This window comes from Acinonyx jubatus, chromosome E1, assembly GCF_027475565.1.
Source record: "Acinonyx jubatus isolate Ajub_Pintada_27869175 chromosome E1, VMU_Ajub_asm_v1.0, whole genome shotgun sequence".
In the NCBI taxonomy this organism is placed as follows: domain Eukaryota; kingdom Metazoa; phylum Chordata; class Mammalia; order Carnivora; family Felidae; genus Acinonyx; species Acinonyx jubatus.
In genome coordinates, this window is record NC_069397.1 from 27,784,644 (window position 1) to 27,801,702 (window position 17,059).

At 37.2% G+C, this 17,059-nt stretch overlaps 1 protein-coding gene across 3 annotated transcripts in view; it reads left to right on the top strand.

Moving 5' to 3' along the window:
- Positions 1-2,274: 2,274 nt before the first annotated feature.
- RNF43 (ring finger protein 43) overlaps positions 2,275-17,059 on the top strand; it is a 64,145-nt gene continuing 49,360 nt past the window's right edge. The window contains exons 1-2 of one of the 3 annotated variants that reach the window (XM_027034231.2): positions 2,275-2,880; positions 3,929-4,568. In XM_027034231.2, coding sequence (XP_026890032.1) covers positions 4,317-4,568 — 252 coding nt within the window. In that variant the 5' untranslated portion in view covers positions 2,275-2,880; positions 3,929-4,316. Of the gene's footprint in view, positions 4,569-17,059 lie in introns of all 3 variants that reach the window. The other 2 variants (XM_027034230.2, XM_053211707.1) reach the window with 2 other exon arrangements.

A 17,059-nucleotide genomic window follows, 5' to 3' on the forward strand; every position in this document is an offset into this window, starting at 1 on the left:
TAACTTTAGTCAATCCAGATGTGAAAATAGATCCTGAAGGATGATATTTCTCATGGGTAAGATTAGGTAGTAAATATTAGTGACATGGCATTTCATTACCATGGTAATGACATCTTTATGATATCTCTGTGGACGTTGTAGTAGATAACCTGAGGGATAAGCCAGAGAATAATTTTTCTTGTTTGTCAGCTCTGGTGACCCAATAAATACAGTGTATCAGTGAAGTAAAGTGCATTGGGCTGTTTAGTTTGATCCTGAGTATCTAAGTGGATATCCAGGTTCATGATACATATTTTCATCATTCCTAGATCTTGGAGTTTCCTCAAGAGAGGGCAACCACATCTATATTTTCTTCCTTCTTTCAACTAAGTGTGTTTATTAACTCTTAGGTTTAGGTCTCTTATTAACTCCTTTCTAAGTTTCAAGCAGGAATAGGTGAGGTAAAGTCCATTAGTAGGTCACTTTTTGTTTAAGATAATTTTGCATATATCAAATATATAGTAATGTGTATTTTGCATTTTTTATGCTATACTATTACACAACATACATAAAATAAAAATATAAAACCACAGATGTAAAAAATTCTCTCTAGAAGAATTAGATATATTCTTTTTTTAAAATTTAATTTATTTTTTAAATTTACATCCAAGTTAGTTAGCATATGGTGCAACAATGATTTCAAGAGTAGATTCCTTAATGCCCCTTACCCATTTAGCCCATCCCCCCTCCCACAACCCCTCCATATTTGTTTGTTCTCCATATTTCAGAGACTTCTGTTTTGTCCCCTTCCCTGTTTTTATATTATTTTTGCTTCCCTTCCCTTATGTTCATCTGTTTTGTATCTTAAAGTCCTCATATGAGTGAGGTCATGATATTTGTCTTTCTTTGACTAATTTTGCTTAGCATAAGACCCTCTAGTTCCATCCACGTAGTTGCGAAAGGCAAGATTGCATTCTTTTTGATTGAGAATTAGATATATTCTTTTGGAAAGAGCTGTAAAGGTCTATACTTGCATTGTATTCCTAAGGTCCAAGCAACAAAGAAACATGCTAAATTAAGAATTTATTTTATTCTGCTGTATGTCAGTCATTAGGCCTAAAATGTCAAAAGTGTTCCCATAAACCTTCTCTAGGGAAAAAATGCTCAAGGTGAAGAGAGCTCCTATACTTTTTGCTTTCAGAGGTATTATGTCATTTAAGTTTTACAACCAACCTACAATGCAATTATTGTTATCCACATTTTACAGATGATCAATTTGTATGCTTTCATTTGTAAAATCAAAACATTTTTAAAGCTTATATGCTTCTTACCACAATTTAAAACATTAAAGTGTACATTCAGTAGTGTTAACCACATTCATACTGTTGTACATTTGTACCATTTGGAAAGATTATTGTCAAAAGGTCAAAAATAAAATGTCTGGCCACAGTCAAATATAATCTGGTAAATATGAAAATTCAAATTTTAGAAACACATATGAGAAATGTTTGCATTCTAATGACAAGGTAACTAAAAGGGTTATATATAATTCATGAATGTGGTTATTAGCCAAAATGGATTTTCTTTTTGCCTACAGGCTTCTCATTAATCATATATATTTTGCCCCTTTGGTTGCATTTATGACATAGACTTACTTGCAATCTTACATTGAGGGCATAGGTCTGACCTCCCAAAGATGTGGGAAGAAAATAACAGGCTCAAGACCTCTGACATCAACCTGACTAAAAGCTCCATACAGGAACAGTTTTAGAAAGGAGATACTGAATTTAAAGTAAGTAAAAGCAGAAGAAAAAGTATGCATAAAATGGACAGAGTTTCTGCCAGGGTAGCAGACATAAGACAGCAGTAAACACTACAGCACTGGATGACTTTATTCTGGCTTTGTGCCACTTATAGACACGAAAGCCCCAAAAGAGCAGAAACCCCTTTGAACTTACATTTGCAAAGCCCTGTGTCCCCTCTTTCATGTTCCGCGTTTTCATTATTTTGTTCTCTTTATTTCTTTTTACCACCATTTATGTTCTCTTGGGTGCAATCTGCTTAGATACCTGCTTGAGTGAACCTGACTTACCTGTGGTAGCTTGCTTACCCATTGAACTGGATGCAATTTGGCTGTGGCTCAATAGAGGGAGTAGAGGAGCTGAGAGAGGAGAGAGCAAAAGAACATGTCTGGCTCAGTTAAGTGTGCGCGCACTCCAGCCCTTGCCCTAGCCAGCCAGGAGGAGGAGGGGCGGGAGGGGGGGTGGTTGCCTGTAGCTGCTCCACCCTCACTTTGTGTCAGCAGGTAGAGAGCGTGCTTGCAGTCCCAGGGGAGGGAGTCAGAGCTAGAACACCAATTACAAACCACAGGCTTCCTCCTCTAGGGAGTTGATCCAGAATTGTCTTTCTGGAAGGGAAGCACTCGAATCTTTCCGAACTTTCCAAGCCCATCCATGATTCAGAGATACTGCTTTCTCCCTCTGGGATTTTCTGTGTTCCTGGTAGTGAATTGTTGCTGATGTATTTGCTACTTTGCTCCTTTTCTCTCTCAAGATTTGATCATTTTATATGCTGTTCGGGGAGAAAAAGAACTTTTGTTAGAAAGGAGATTTCAGAAATGATTTTGGATCCTTTATAAGTGCTTTTAGAGTCTTGGGAACAGTAGCTCTAACCCTGGAGTAAATGTTTGCCTTTGACCTGCATGGATTATTTTTTCAGGCTGCGGAATTTCTCGGCACCTACCTACAGTGTGGGGCACTTGGTTTGGTTGCAGTGTAAGAAGGTGGAAGAATGAGCTGTACTTGGTTAAGCAGTTGAAACCTTTTTTGAGCAGGACCTTATAAAAGCATAATTGAATTTGTTTCACCCCCGTGGATTCCAGTGGGCCCGACAGCGCAACAGGTTTGCAGATTTCTTTTGAAATTCTTATTTTTCTCCCTCTGCCTCAGCAAAAGAAAAGGATCTATGTAACAGGTTCATGTTCAATTGCTTGGCTTTTCAGCACTTTTTCTGAAGACTTTATAAGACTTTTTAACTTGACCTCTGAACACGGCGGGCTTTATGGTTGAAGTGCATTTATATTTACTTAAGGGTGCACATTTTAATATCTTAGAACTCAGATTTTGTTTGTACAAAGACCCAAATTCTCAAGTGTGCCTAGAAATAGCACAGATCTACTCTACTCAGGCTTATTTATACTTTTTCAGGGTGTTCTACTTAGAGCCTGTAGACTAATCACCTCCCTACTCCCCCTATCTTTTATTCCCCGCCCCCTCAAGGAATTTGAAAACGTGTTAGGAATGGTCCTTTGTTTTACTTATGAACCTAGAAAATTACAGATTATAAAATCTGGATAATAAAGTAGTTTCCAAAATCATCTCATGGGAAATCAAAGTACTTGACATTCTCAAGCAGGAGAATAAAAGCTGGAATCCCTAACAGAGAAAGGAAAATAAAGATAGAAATATCAATTTTAACCGGGAAAAATAATTGGAAAGCTAAACTTTTCAAATATTCTTCGAATTTTGAAAGTTGGAAAAAGCGGTGATACTCAGGATTATCCTGTAATATGTGAAGACATATAAATTAGCATCTAATTTATAGACAAATTTAGGTAGAACATTAAAAATGATAGTATATTTAAGTTCATGAAAAGTATTATAAATTCAGTGGGTCTAGAACTTTGGCTACCCTAAAATACAGTTTAATGTGGAAACTTTTATGAATACGTATTATAGCATCTTTGGACATCCCTCACGGTGTGGCCTGAAATATATTGTACCCTCTCCTTCTCCATTAAAACAAAAATCCTCCTATGACCATTGACAAGTTTTGTGGCTTAAAAAGGACCATCTCTTCATTTTCCGAGCTGGCGTGTTTCACTCTCACCTTCAGTGCATGGCTTTAGTTGTTTACTTTGCCTTGTTTTGTTCATTAACATTGGATTTAGTGGCTCAGCAACTTGATGCATATGGAAGACCAGCACCAAGTGATCTGACATAATAAAAATTCAGGATGTGACATTCAACCTCAAGCAAAGTTGGAAATTCCAAACAGAAGTGGTGATATCTTTACTAATCATAGTGAAGATGGGAGAAAATGACATCCCTGCAGCAGAAGTGGGCTGAAAACACCTTCTTCTCTGCCAGATCAGGAATGACACCTGTTCTTGGGAATATACTTTAGAGAAAGGAAGGGCCAAAACTACGACTTGGCTTTCAGAAACTGAAGCATAAATTCTCTTTTCCTCCATATTTGTCTGGATCTGAGAACCTGCATTTGGTATTAGCTAGTGGAAGCAGTATGTATGGCCGAGGTGCATTGCTGCAGCTGGTAGCATGAGTGGTGGCCACCAGCTGCAGCTGGCTGCCCTCTGGCCCTGGCTGCTGATGGCTACCCTGCAGGCAGGCTTTGGACGTACAGGACTGGTATTGGCAGCAGCGGTGGAGTCTGAAAGATCAGCAGAGCAGAAAGCTATTATCAGAGTGATCCCCTTGAAAATGGACCCCACAGGAAAACTGAATCTCACTTTGGAAGGTGTTTTTGCTGGTGTTGCTGAAATAACTCCAGCAGAAGGAAAATTAATGCAGGTAAGGATAACTTTATTATGTTTCACTTTCCATCTGTTTGAAATGTGTCTTTCTTCTTTTGTCTCCCAAACCAAATACCATACAAGAGCTTCTGCTGTTGAGTTTGCTGTTTGTTCCATCTTTTAAGGATATTGCGTTATTGGCATTCTAAAGCAAATTCTTATTCTAAAAAAGAAACATACAAATTCCACATTTTAGAAGATCATCTGCTTATTTTTAACTCTGGTGTTACGTTGCCATTTTAGATCCACGTAAGACCTTTCTTTGCAAGTCCAGTACTCTGGACGCTATTTTTTGATAGATTAAATATACGGACTTGTATTTAATTGACATGAGGATCATACTTTATATCCTGTTTAAATTTGAAGTGAACACTGAGGAGGTTGATATTTTTTTTATTGAGTTAAAATTGGTATATAACATTATATTAATTTCAGGTGTACAACATAATAATTTGATATTGTATGCATTACAAAGTGATCACCACAATAAGTCTAGCTACCATCTGTTACCCATACAATTGTAAGGAGGTTACAATGGTCAGCAGCACCCTGAAATTCTAGAATGCCCTTGGAGCATATCTGATTACTGTGTCACTTTTAAAATTCAGCCAAGCTTGAATGCTATGGCTGGCTTTATACCACGTGGAGCACCCTATAGCTAAGCCCAAAATGGAGAGGACTGAATTACAAAATGGGCACAAGGTGTAAACTTGCCTCCTTTGGTCTTGTCTATACATAATTTTATTTTTGAAAAATTTTTAATTTAACATCTATTTTTTATTGACCCACAGATCTTTTCAGACACAGTTTCTTAGGCTTTCAGGCTGTGAATTTTGCCTGTGATTCATTCATAGCCTACTCTTTATGTGTTGAATTTATGAACTGACTGGGTCCATAGCATTTCATAGATGAATTACCATTCCCCATGGTGAAGATAGAGCCCAAAGTGCTATACCTTTTTGCTGTGGCGTTCTAGTGTCTTATTCCATAAAATTATGTTGCTTATTGATTACAATTCATTTTATGAAAGGACACTTGCTGTAGCTCTTGGATATAGGTTAAAATGTTATTAAATGTGATTTATTCCAGTATCCAAACTCAGATTTTAATTTTGTGATTTGAACAGAACCAAAGTATTGTATGAATTGCAATTTTTGTCTACTTAAAGGAGGTGAGAAAATTTAACAAAGTATAGAACTCTCTTTTCCAAACATGGATTTTAGCATATATGATTTAGTGGTTCTTCATGGTCACTTTTTAAGCAATATTTTGAAACTGGGATAAATTAAGTAGAAGAAGAATTGGATGACATGGAAGGCTTAACTATTCAGAGAAATAAACAGGCAAAAATAATGTATCTGGGAAAAATGGCCAAAGGCTTTTTGGGTGAGTCTATACATATAATTTGAACTGTAGGATGGAATTAGGAATATTTAAAAATTGAAGTCACAAAGAATTTTGAATACAATTGGAAAGGAGACTTCCTGGCCTTGCCTAGTTAATACCCTAAAGCATGAGGTATGTGTTCCATTTTCATTTTTTACCCTAAGTAGTTTTACTATAGAACCATATTTTAATATCTCTGTGGTCTTTGGGAGCCATACTAAGCTTTGTGTCTTATTAATGTCCTGTGGCAGCATGTTCAATGGGTTAATTATATGCTGTATAAAATAGTGCCTCTTTTATTTTAAATGTGTTACCTTTTATTATCATAAACCTCTGTGTATTCAGAAAGGAAAAGGTATATAACAGAGACTAGCTGGTGTTCTCTTTGCCATTCATTATTTTACCAATCTTTATCATATCTTCTCTTGCTCTACCCTTTTTCTCTGGTAAATCCTGCCAATCTTTTTATTATTATTATTATTATTATTATTATTATTATTATTATTATTAACTATTAACTTTGAGCCTATCAGTATACTTTACACGTTGTTTCTTTACTTTGTGAAGAGGGAATTTCATTGTATCTATTATTTAGCAAGGCCTTTCACCCTTTATTATAGGGTGGTTTGCATCATTGGCAATTTTTAGTCTTTCTTCACTTTTTCTGTCCACGTAAGCTTCTTTTAGGTCATTAATAAACTTGTACACAGGTCTAGTATTAATCACTGGACACTGTCAGCATTGGTCTTGGTTTATTGTCTATTAACCAATTCTTAATCCACAATAGCTACTAAATTTTCTTAATAGCTTCTTATGAGAGACTTTATTTTAAAAATACAAAGACAACTATTTGAATAATATGCACCAGTTTTTCTTTATCCACTATTTGATTAACTCTTTCAAAGAACTCTAGAGTGGCGATACATGGTTTCTAATTCTAGCATTCATGCTATTTGTTCCTTATCAGATTACACTACAACTCAGGTTTACTCAACTGTGGTTAACCAAGCCTTCCATTTAACTGAAGTTTATATCTCTTAAAGTTGTGCTTTGCTGCACTTTAGTTTGCTTGATAGATAGCTGTAACCTGGTGTCACAAATCTGAAGACAGTCTTCTCTATTGGCTTTGAGGAATTTTGGATAATTCTATGTATCCTTCTGCCTGTGAATTACTCTAGCTGCCTGTTAAGTTTGATTGTCTTCAAAGATGTCGTCAGGTCTTTTTAAGATTGAGGATGTAAGATTGGGGATGTAGGCATTGGGAAATGTAAAAGTACAAGAACAATGATTTCAAAAAATAGTAACCTTGTCATGGTTTCTGGAATTCTCAGAGAGCTTCAGAAAATCTAACATTTCTTTATATTTTGCTCAATTAATCCATGTCAAGGAAATTTTCTAGATTTCCTAATTCTTTGTCTATGTCTGATAAAAAGGACTAGATAATAGTGATTATGATTTATTACTGTTTTTATTTTTCATTTGAGTATATTCTTTTCTCCTGGTTTATACCATTGTAGATGGAAAATGTGCTAGAGCTTATGCATGGCCTAATTGTCCAGTTTTCTGGTTTATTTACCTCTTGTTGAGGTTTATTTCTATTATTTCTAGTAATGGTGTTGCTACCTCTTCTGTAAATGATTACAGTCCTATTTTCTTTTTCAATTCTTGTTCATTATTTATAAATGTCATTTGAAGGGCCAACTTGAAATCAATCTTTTTTAAAAAAATTTTTTTTATTTTTTATTTTTTTAAGTTTATTTATTTTTGACAGAGGCAGAGTGGAAGCATGAGCTGGGGAGGGGCAGAGAGAGAGGGAGACACAGAATCCGAAGCAGGCTCCAGGCTCTGAGCTGTCAGCACAGAGCCTGACACAGGGGCTCGAACTCATGAACCGTGAGACCATGACCTGGGCTGAAGTCAGACACTTAACTGACTGAGCCACCCAAGTGCCCCTCAATCTTTTTTCTTAAAAAACAAAAACACAAAAAAACAAAAAAAACAAGAGGATTTTAGCATAGCACAAGAGAGCTCAACAATTCTTTGACTATCACACTCTTCCTGCTCAGCTGGTTGTCTTGGATTTTCTTAGGCTGTAGGATAAAGTTATGATCAAGATTAGAATGTACTGTCCTGTGGCTTCATCCCTACAGTGGGAGTTGTGGTGATTTGGCATTTGGCCACTAGCAGTGAACACCTCCTGGACAGATTCCCCCATACACAGTGTCTCTGCTTGTCCCTTAATTTACCTATTAGTCAACAAGTAGCTATCCTATCTTTGCATTTTTGCTTTATTTGTAGTCAGGGCCTGAAATAAATTATTTGAGGAGGGAGAGAAATCTTAATAGTTAAAGTTTTGGCCAAAGCCAGTGAGACGATGCTTTAGCAAACTGTAGTTGACAAAGTGACTACATTGTGGCTCAAGGGATTTGATTTTAGCTCTGGCTCTGTCACTAAGTAGTTGGGTGATTTGGGTCAAAATAGTTACTACAGTTTTCTAGGCTTTAGATTCCCCATCTGTAAAATTGAGAGATTCAAATATAATAATGCATAGCAAATTCGTGCTATTCAGTTTGCGTGTATTAGCTTATTGCAGTCTCATAATAACTTTGTGAGAGAAGCACAATACTTTTATTCTTCATATTTTATGGATAAGGAAATTGAGGCTCAAATATTAGTATCTGCCAAGGTTATGTGGCTAGTAGGGTGGCATAGTTGGAACTTGAACCCGAAAGCCCAAGCTTTTCTTTCTCTAAAATTCTGTACATCAAAGAATGCCACAGATGACCAGAACACCAGTGTAGACTTTGTATAAATGATTTATTTCCAGACTAGAAAGGAATGAAAATGATGAGTACTAGTTTCTGAGGTTGATCCAGAATACACAGTATCCTGCTAGTTTCTAAGAATCTCTGTATTCTGTATTCATTCTATTTCTCTCATTTGTGTTTCATTTGCAAAGATATTTGTAAACCAGAATGTTTATTTAAATTTTTTTCATGTTTATTTGTTTATTTTAGAGAGAGAGAGAGAGAGAGAGAGAGAGAGAGAGAAAGAGAGAGAACATGAGCAGAGGAAGGGAGACAGATGAGAGAGAGGGAGACAGAATTCTAAGCAGGCTCCATGCTGTCAGCACAGAACCTGACATGGGGCTCAATAACATGAACTGCGAGATCATGACCTGAGCTGAAATTAACAGCCAGACACTCAACCGACTGAGCCACCCAGGCACCCAAAGAATGTTTACTTAATCAGTATCTACTTTGTTTTTAATTTAAAAATTTTTTTAATGTTTATTTATTTTTGATAGAGAGACAGAGCACGAGTCGGGGAGGGGCAGAGAGAGAGGGAGACAGAATCTAAAGCAGGCTCCAGGCTCCGAGATGTCAGCACAGAGCCTGACACAGGGTTCAAATTCATGAATCATGAGATCATGACCTGAGCCAAAGTTGGATGCTCAACTGACTGAGCCACCGAAGCATGCCCAAAGTTTACTTTTTATACGGTATTAAAGACATTTCTGGAGCTCATGGTTTTGTTTTTGTGTTTAAAAAAATTTTTTAATGTTTATTTTTGAGAGAGAGAGACAGAGCGTGAGCAGGGGAAGGGCAGAGAGAGAGGGGATTCTGAAGCAGGCTTCAGGCTCTGAGCTGTCAGCACAGAGCCTGATTAGGAGCTTGAACTCAGAAGCCGTGAGATCATGACCTGAGCCGAAGTCGGACGCTCAACCAACTGAGCCACCCAGATGTCCCTGTTTGTTTTTGTTTTTAATAGAAGGCCCTTTACATTTTATTCATTGGAAAATGTTGGAACTTTTTGGTACTTTTTTTCCCTTTAAATTGCTAAGTACAGTAGAGGAAAAAGATGTTATAAATGAGTGCTGTACTATTATAAATGTCCTGTTAGGAACCAGAATTGGTAGTACAGGGTATTGTTAGAGAAGAGTATAGTAATGATGTTCCATTGAATTTATATAGTAGTTTTCTTCCAAGAAGCTTAAAATGATTCACAAATACCTGCAAGCCAAATAAGAATAGGTGATATATACTCCATTTTACAGAAAAGGAAACGTAATGGGGGAGAGAAAGCAAATAAATTATCCAAGAACAAAGTTGCACAGAGATGGGCCCAATCTGCTTTGCAGGAGATAAAGGAGTAATCCAATTTTTAAGGTATCCAAGGATATGGATTTCTCTGGGATCAATTCTGCAGAGTGGCAATCCTAAAAAGCTAAAATATTGTCAAAGAGTGAAATATCTACTCTATTTGAGCCTATGTTGCTCAGTGTGATAATTCAGTCAAAAAACTATTGGTGAAGCAATTTGCCAACATTATGTCTCAAAAAGCCCTATGAGCCACTGCTCTAACCTGCATTCATTGTTCTTTTCAGCATTGTTATTACGGTAAAAGTCAAAGTCTTTGCAACGACTTGTAAGGCTCATCAGGATCTGACCTGGCATTCTGATGTTTTGCTTCTTCTGCCCTCACTCAGTTCTCATCGCTCTGACCTCCTTGCTGTCCTTCAGTTAAACCAGGCATACTCCCACCTCGGGGCCTTTCCACATGCCAGTCCCACTTATGGGATTTATGCCCCAGGTATTTTCTTCTCTTAGTCTCTCAAATGTCACCCCCCAAGTGTCAAATATGTCACCTTCTCAGTGAGGTCTTCCTAGACCATCCTATTCTGAAGGGCTCTTCCTATTCCCTCTGGGGCTCATATTCTCCTTCTCTGCTTTGTTTTTCTTTATGAACTTATTGCCATGTAACATATTGTAGTATTTTACTTTTGTACTTGTCTCTGCCCCCTCAGTGAAATATGAGCTCTGTGAAAGTAGGGATTTTTGTCTTCTTAGTTCAGAGCTATATTCTTGGGAGTAATGCCTTAGTATACTTAGTGCCTTAGACATAATAGGTACTCAATAAACATTTATTGAATAAATGTAAGGAACATGATGGTGGTGCTAAGTAACTCTAATAGCTGGGAGATAACTTTAGGATAAAACAGATTTATTATGTCATCACATTTCTAAGTATACCGTGAGGTCAATTATTTTGAGTGCTTTGCGTTTGAAAGAACATGCTCTATTCCTTCACTCTGACTTATAGACAGCATAGTAGCTCCTTGATTGCCTCTTCCAAATTGTAAACATGGCTATAATCAATACATTTGCGGTGCTCCTTTACACAGCATTTTTACACAACATTTATTTGATTTAATAGATAGCTCAACATCTGCTTTTCAGGAGATTCTGATTTTCCAAGAAAGATTTATTGAGATATTGACTTTAAATCTGTGATTATCAGATATTGGTATATATCCAAAGGACCTCACCTTCTTAGTCTTTAAGCTTGTGATTCCTAATTCTGGTTTTGAGCTACCCCTAACACAGTGATTCTTTATCCTTTTTTGGTGCCACAGACCCCTTTGAGGATTTGAGAAAAATTGCTGACTACATGTATTTGAACATATAATTTTGCATAAAATCTCAGTGAGTTGAATCTTTGAGATGTAGGGATCTAAGGACTCCAGATTAATGGCTGCTATCCTAGAATAATCCCTATTATTTCAAGAAATGATATCAAATTCTCAAAACTAATTTACCCTCAGTTTACTTAATTTAAAAAGTATTTATAGGGCGCCTGGGTGGCTCAGTTGGTTAAGTGTGTGACTTTGCCTCGGGTCATGGTATTGCGGTTCGTGGGTTCAAGCCCCGCATTGAGCTGACAGCCTGCTTCAGATCCTCTGTCCTCCTCTCTCCCTTTGCCCCTCCCCCACTCCTCTCTCTCTCCCTCTCTCTCAAAAATAAATAAACACTAAAAAAAGTATTTGTATATATTACTTGAAGTCAAACAGACAACAATATTATTAGGCAGTTATAAGAAGGTTGGCCTAAGATTACCTCAGATGTAAAAACTGGCATGTGAGAAAGATCTGCTCATGTTTATTTAGTGAAGGAATTGTGCTTTCCAAATATTAAGTGAAACTCCATCAATTCAAGAAATGCTTACAACCCTTTCATCATGGTGGTTTCACTAAAAGGTCCATACGAATAAAGGATATTTTACTGATTTGTTTTGATGTAGGTAGAACAATTGTAGCTGTATGTGTCTGTTTGATTACTAAATTCAAAAAACAGGCTGTAACACTAACTTTGGTTACTTTCTATTTTTTTGGTTTCTATCCTTTAAGCTTCACTTCTACCCTAGGGTAGAATTCTTTGAGCCCTTAAAATTTGCTATAATGGAAAACTTTGAATCTTTTTTAAAAAGGTTTATTCTTGCTAAGTTACTTTATATACTCTAATTTTTGTCTGGGCTCTAAACATTACAGTTCATGAATACATTTTGTTTTGATACTTTTTAGTAAGAGTTTGTGTTTAATATGCAAATTCAGGAACACCAAAATAATAAAAATGATTTAAGTTAGAGGGTTTTTTTTTCCCTGAGAATTATAAACACAAGGCTCACATTTTCCTTGGAGATAGGAAATTAGATTCTTTAGAAATTCTAATTCCTAAAGGCAGCTTGGGTAGCTCAGTTGGTTAAGCGTCCCACTCTTGATTTCAGCTCAGGTCATGATCTCACAGTTTGCAGGTTCAAGTCCCACATTGGGCTCGATGCTGGCAGCATAGAGCCTGCTTGGGATTCTCTCTCTCTCTCTCTCTCTCTCTCTCTCTCTCTCTCTCTGCCCCTTCCCCGCTCATGCTCTCTTTCTCTGTCTCTCACTCAAAAAAAAAAAAAAAAATCAAATCCCTGGATTTTGAAGCAGTGGTAGTTAAGACAGCAATATAACTATCTTCAAGACCATTGTCTGTTTTTTTTTAATCTAGGATACTTCTGTTATGATGTAAATCAACCATAATATAACTGTAATTTAAGTAGCATATTCAGTTATCATATGCCTGTCAATTTCGTGCATGCTTATATATCAAAAGGTTACTATTATGCATATTTAAATATATGATAATTGAGAAACACTGTTGCTATTGTTATTTCTGTAGAATAATTTGGATGAGACTGAAGGCCTTATGTTTTACGCCTATTTATCTTGCTAGTTCCTAAAAACTGATTATGGATTCCCATTCTTTTTTCCCTAAAAAGTACAGTTTGTGTACAGTCTTGTGAATTAGCCACTCAGAAAAATATTTTACATGATTCAGGTTTTAGGTTTTAGGTCCTTTAATTTTTGTATCTTCTATCTAGAACCATATAGGTATCTGACTTTACAATTCTGTGGCCAGTTTTTTTTAAACTTGGTGAAATACTTCTTTGGACTTGCACTAGAATTAAGTCCTATTAAGTTTTCCATACCTAGGGTAAAATACAGTTTGGAGAGGGGAAGGGCAGAAGGGCAGCCTATTCCATTTATAAAATATAACCAGCAAATTTCAAGCTAGAAAAACACCTAATCCAATCATTTGATTTTACAGATGAAGAAATAGACTCAGATTAGTAGTTTGCCAAGGAGCTGCCAATCTACTGCCATATCTTACTGGCCAGCATTTTTAGCAAACCTTATTTATTTATTTATTTTAAACTTTTTGGGGGGTCATTGCAAGGAGATTAAAAAGCAGATGTTGGCAGAGATTTTCCCCTGAGCATTCCATTAAGAAGATATTATAAACTGCCATAGGGTCTTTCTCCTCTTTGATCCCTAGTCAACCAGAAGGCATACTTTAAAATAAGTGAACAAACATAAAGTATCTTACCACAACTTAGCATTACTTCACATGGTGCTTATGTCATTTATTCTGCTGTAGAGTCACTGTGCACCACATGGCCTGTTGACCTGGATTGTCTCCTCAAAGCAGTGGAGGCTTCTTATGAAATCTAGGCCAAGAACTGTACCCAGACTGGGGGCAGCACTGGAGTCTCTCAGTGTCTTATAATGTGGATCTCCTAGTGCATACCAAACACTGTGGCAGTTCCTGTAGGAGTACAAAGAACAGGACCCTAGCCTAGTCTATCGGGGGAGAACAGCAGAAGCCAGTATGAGATGAATGCCAAGCAAGAGGCTCAGGCATAGATGCTCTAGAGTGCTGATTTTCATTCTTTCAGGAGTCTTTCAAATGACTGTGGTAGTTCTGTTTCACAGTCCCCTAGGACCAAAGGAAAAACAAACAAAAAACACAAAATTTTAACCCAGACAACTTCAAGTGGCTTAAAGCTAGAGGACAAGTACAACCCAAACAATCATACCTTCTAATTTTACTGTTATCAGTTAAATATAGGTTATAATATTGTCTGTGTAAATATTCCTGTATGTATAATACTCATCTGTAGCATTTTCTTTAGAAATGCTACATTTTCTTTAGTTAGTTGAACTAAACACCATGGTTTTCTTCTCAAGTTGCAAACTGTCTTTCTAAAATGTACAAGAAGTTTCTGTTAAGTTGTAGTGAAATTAAAACAGAACATTTAGCTTTAAACAGAGTGCAACGTATTAGTTCTGTTTGAATGGAGAATCTCAGTAGCTCAGTTTTAATTCTTTAATAACTGCATAAAAGAAGAAATAAATACTATGTAAAAGGTGAATATTTGAATATCATCTCTATTCAGCAAAATTTATTTCTAATTTTTTTTAACGTTTACTCATTTTTGAGCGAGAGAGAGAGAGAGAGAGAGCGCAAGTGGGGGAGAGAGAGGGAGACACAGAATCTGAAGCAGGCTCCAGGCTCTGAGCCGTCAGCACAGAGCCCAATGTGGGGCTTGAACCACAAACCACGAAATCATGAACTGAGCCAAAGTTGGACACTTAACCGACTAAGCCAACCAGGCACCCCCAGCAAAATTTATTCATCATACCAAGATATTAAAAAATCATTGACTTTAGTCCTCTGTATCTGTTATTTCCATTCTCTAAAATGTGTTGTGATTTTAGTATAATATGAGGAATATAGACACTTAACTCTAGAAGAATGTACATATCTGCTATGACAGCAGCAACAGGTTATTACCTGCTCTGAAGTTAGTAAACTGTATGGTTATACATCATATATTTTGATCATTGGAGATTATGTGGAGTGTAATTGTCCCCTTTGTAACTATGCAAAGTCCCTAGGTGCCTCATGACCATTTAAAAAATAAGAGTAAGTTGTGAAACCTATCTGTTGGGGTATAGTTGGTTGGGTAAGTAAATAATCTTTAAGATCCTTTCCAGCTCTAAACATTGAGAGTTTATGTTTACTTTAGAAATAGACTTATTGTATTAAAGAGACATGTAACTTGCTTATTGATTTCTCTTCCCTGAGATAAAATTTGTTTTGCAGGTGGTACAAAAATCTGACCAAATTCCTTAAAATCACACAACAGATTGGTAGCAAAACGAAGTGTCAGACTCAGGTGCACTCTGCGTCCTCTGGTCCTATACTGTCTCTACATTCAGTTACACACACAAAAAGGAATTTTTCTCTGGAGATTTAGATTTTAAAATATCTGTTGTGGATTGAGGACCCTTATTCTAAATTCTTCATCAAGGTGTCTCAGTGATCAAACCACACTGACTTCAATCATGAGCCTACATCTAAGTGAATCTGAACCTTTGGAAAGGCTTGGAAAAGCCACGTATAACCTAGAGCCAGTCTGGACCATAGTAGTAAAAGGAGGATGATGCATCTGATTCTAAAATATTTGGCGGGGGGGGGGGCGCCTGGGTGGCTCAGTCGGTTAAGCGTCCGACTTCAGCTCAGGTCATGATCTGATCTGTGAGTTCGAGCCCCGCGTCGAGCTCTGTGCTGACCGCTCGGAGCCTGGAGCCTGCTTCAGATTCTGTGTCTCCTTCTCTCTCTGCCCCTTCCCCGCTCATGCTCTGTCTCTTTCTGTCTCAAAAATAAATAAAAACATTTAAAAAAATTAAAAAAATATTTGGTAAAGTTGAATTATTGGAGATAAGCTAAGTAATTACACTAGAAATAAGACTTTCAGAGCAGCTGGTAGGTGTCCATGTGTGGGGCTGTGGGATAGAGCTCTAGTATATTAAGCATCTGGAGGCATCTGGGAGGAGTGGAAATGGGGCCATCTGATTAGTAACTATGCCTTGTTATTAAACCGTGACTTTCTGCATTGTACATCCTCAGAGTTGGAAAACTTCCGCTGGCAAAAAAAAAGAAGAGAAGGGCTGCAGTGCTGTTACTGAGGGCCATACAGTAGACACAAAAGCGCCTTCTTAGAGGCCTGCAGCAGAGGCAGCCTGTACAGGCAGGCCCAGTCCTCTCAAAGACTGGGAATCAGATTCTTTCCCCAGGGGGTTTCCAACTAGTTTGCACTTCAGAAAAATCTTTTCTTTCTCCTGCTGTTCACGCCCTGCAAAGAATTTTCTTCCAACCAAAGAAATTGTTTTATAATAAAAGATCCTTCCTTGTCCTTAGTTGTTGGACATCAAAGAAAGTTTGGAGGAGACTGGGGGATTATGTGAATGCCTCGAATTTATTTTGAATGCAAACTTGCAACATTAGCAGGTCCCCCAAAGAATATACTCATCTCAGACTTGGGAGAGAGCCTAATATAACTAAGTCTGTATTCTTCCTTGGTTGGATGTGCCCCAGTAAGATACAAATGAGTTGAATAGCTCTATCTGGACTTAATTCCTGTATTTGGTTCTTGAGGTTCTTACTGGAAGAGAGACTCTTACTCCACCTGCCCTTTTAAAACCTGATATTGGGAAACGTGAACATTTGTTGGCAAACTTGAAACAACAACAACAAAAATCTTTTTTAACCTTCAACACTTCAACTCTTGGGAATTTGGGGTTTCTCCCAGGGCAGTTGATGATATCACCAATGTTGGGAGCCACATTCCCCGCATTCTCTGCTGTCTCCGAGGTGTTGATGATGTCATTTTCTCTCACAAAGGAAAACCTCAGCACCCTGAGGGCCTGAACTCAGGTCTTGGCAGGTAAATGAAGGAGGAACTTACTTCTGGATTTAAACTGTTTGGCACAACCATGTTAAATACTAGGGAGAATTAACACTGTAACTTTAAGAAATTATTTTCTGGGTCAGAGCAATGATTGATTTAATATTTTGGTTCTTGCAATTGGGACATTTATAGGCTGTTGTTCTAAGACATTATGGCAGCTCCTCCTCCTCCTCCTTCTTTTAGAGAAAA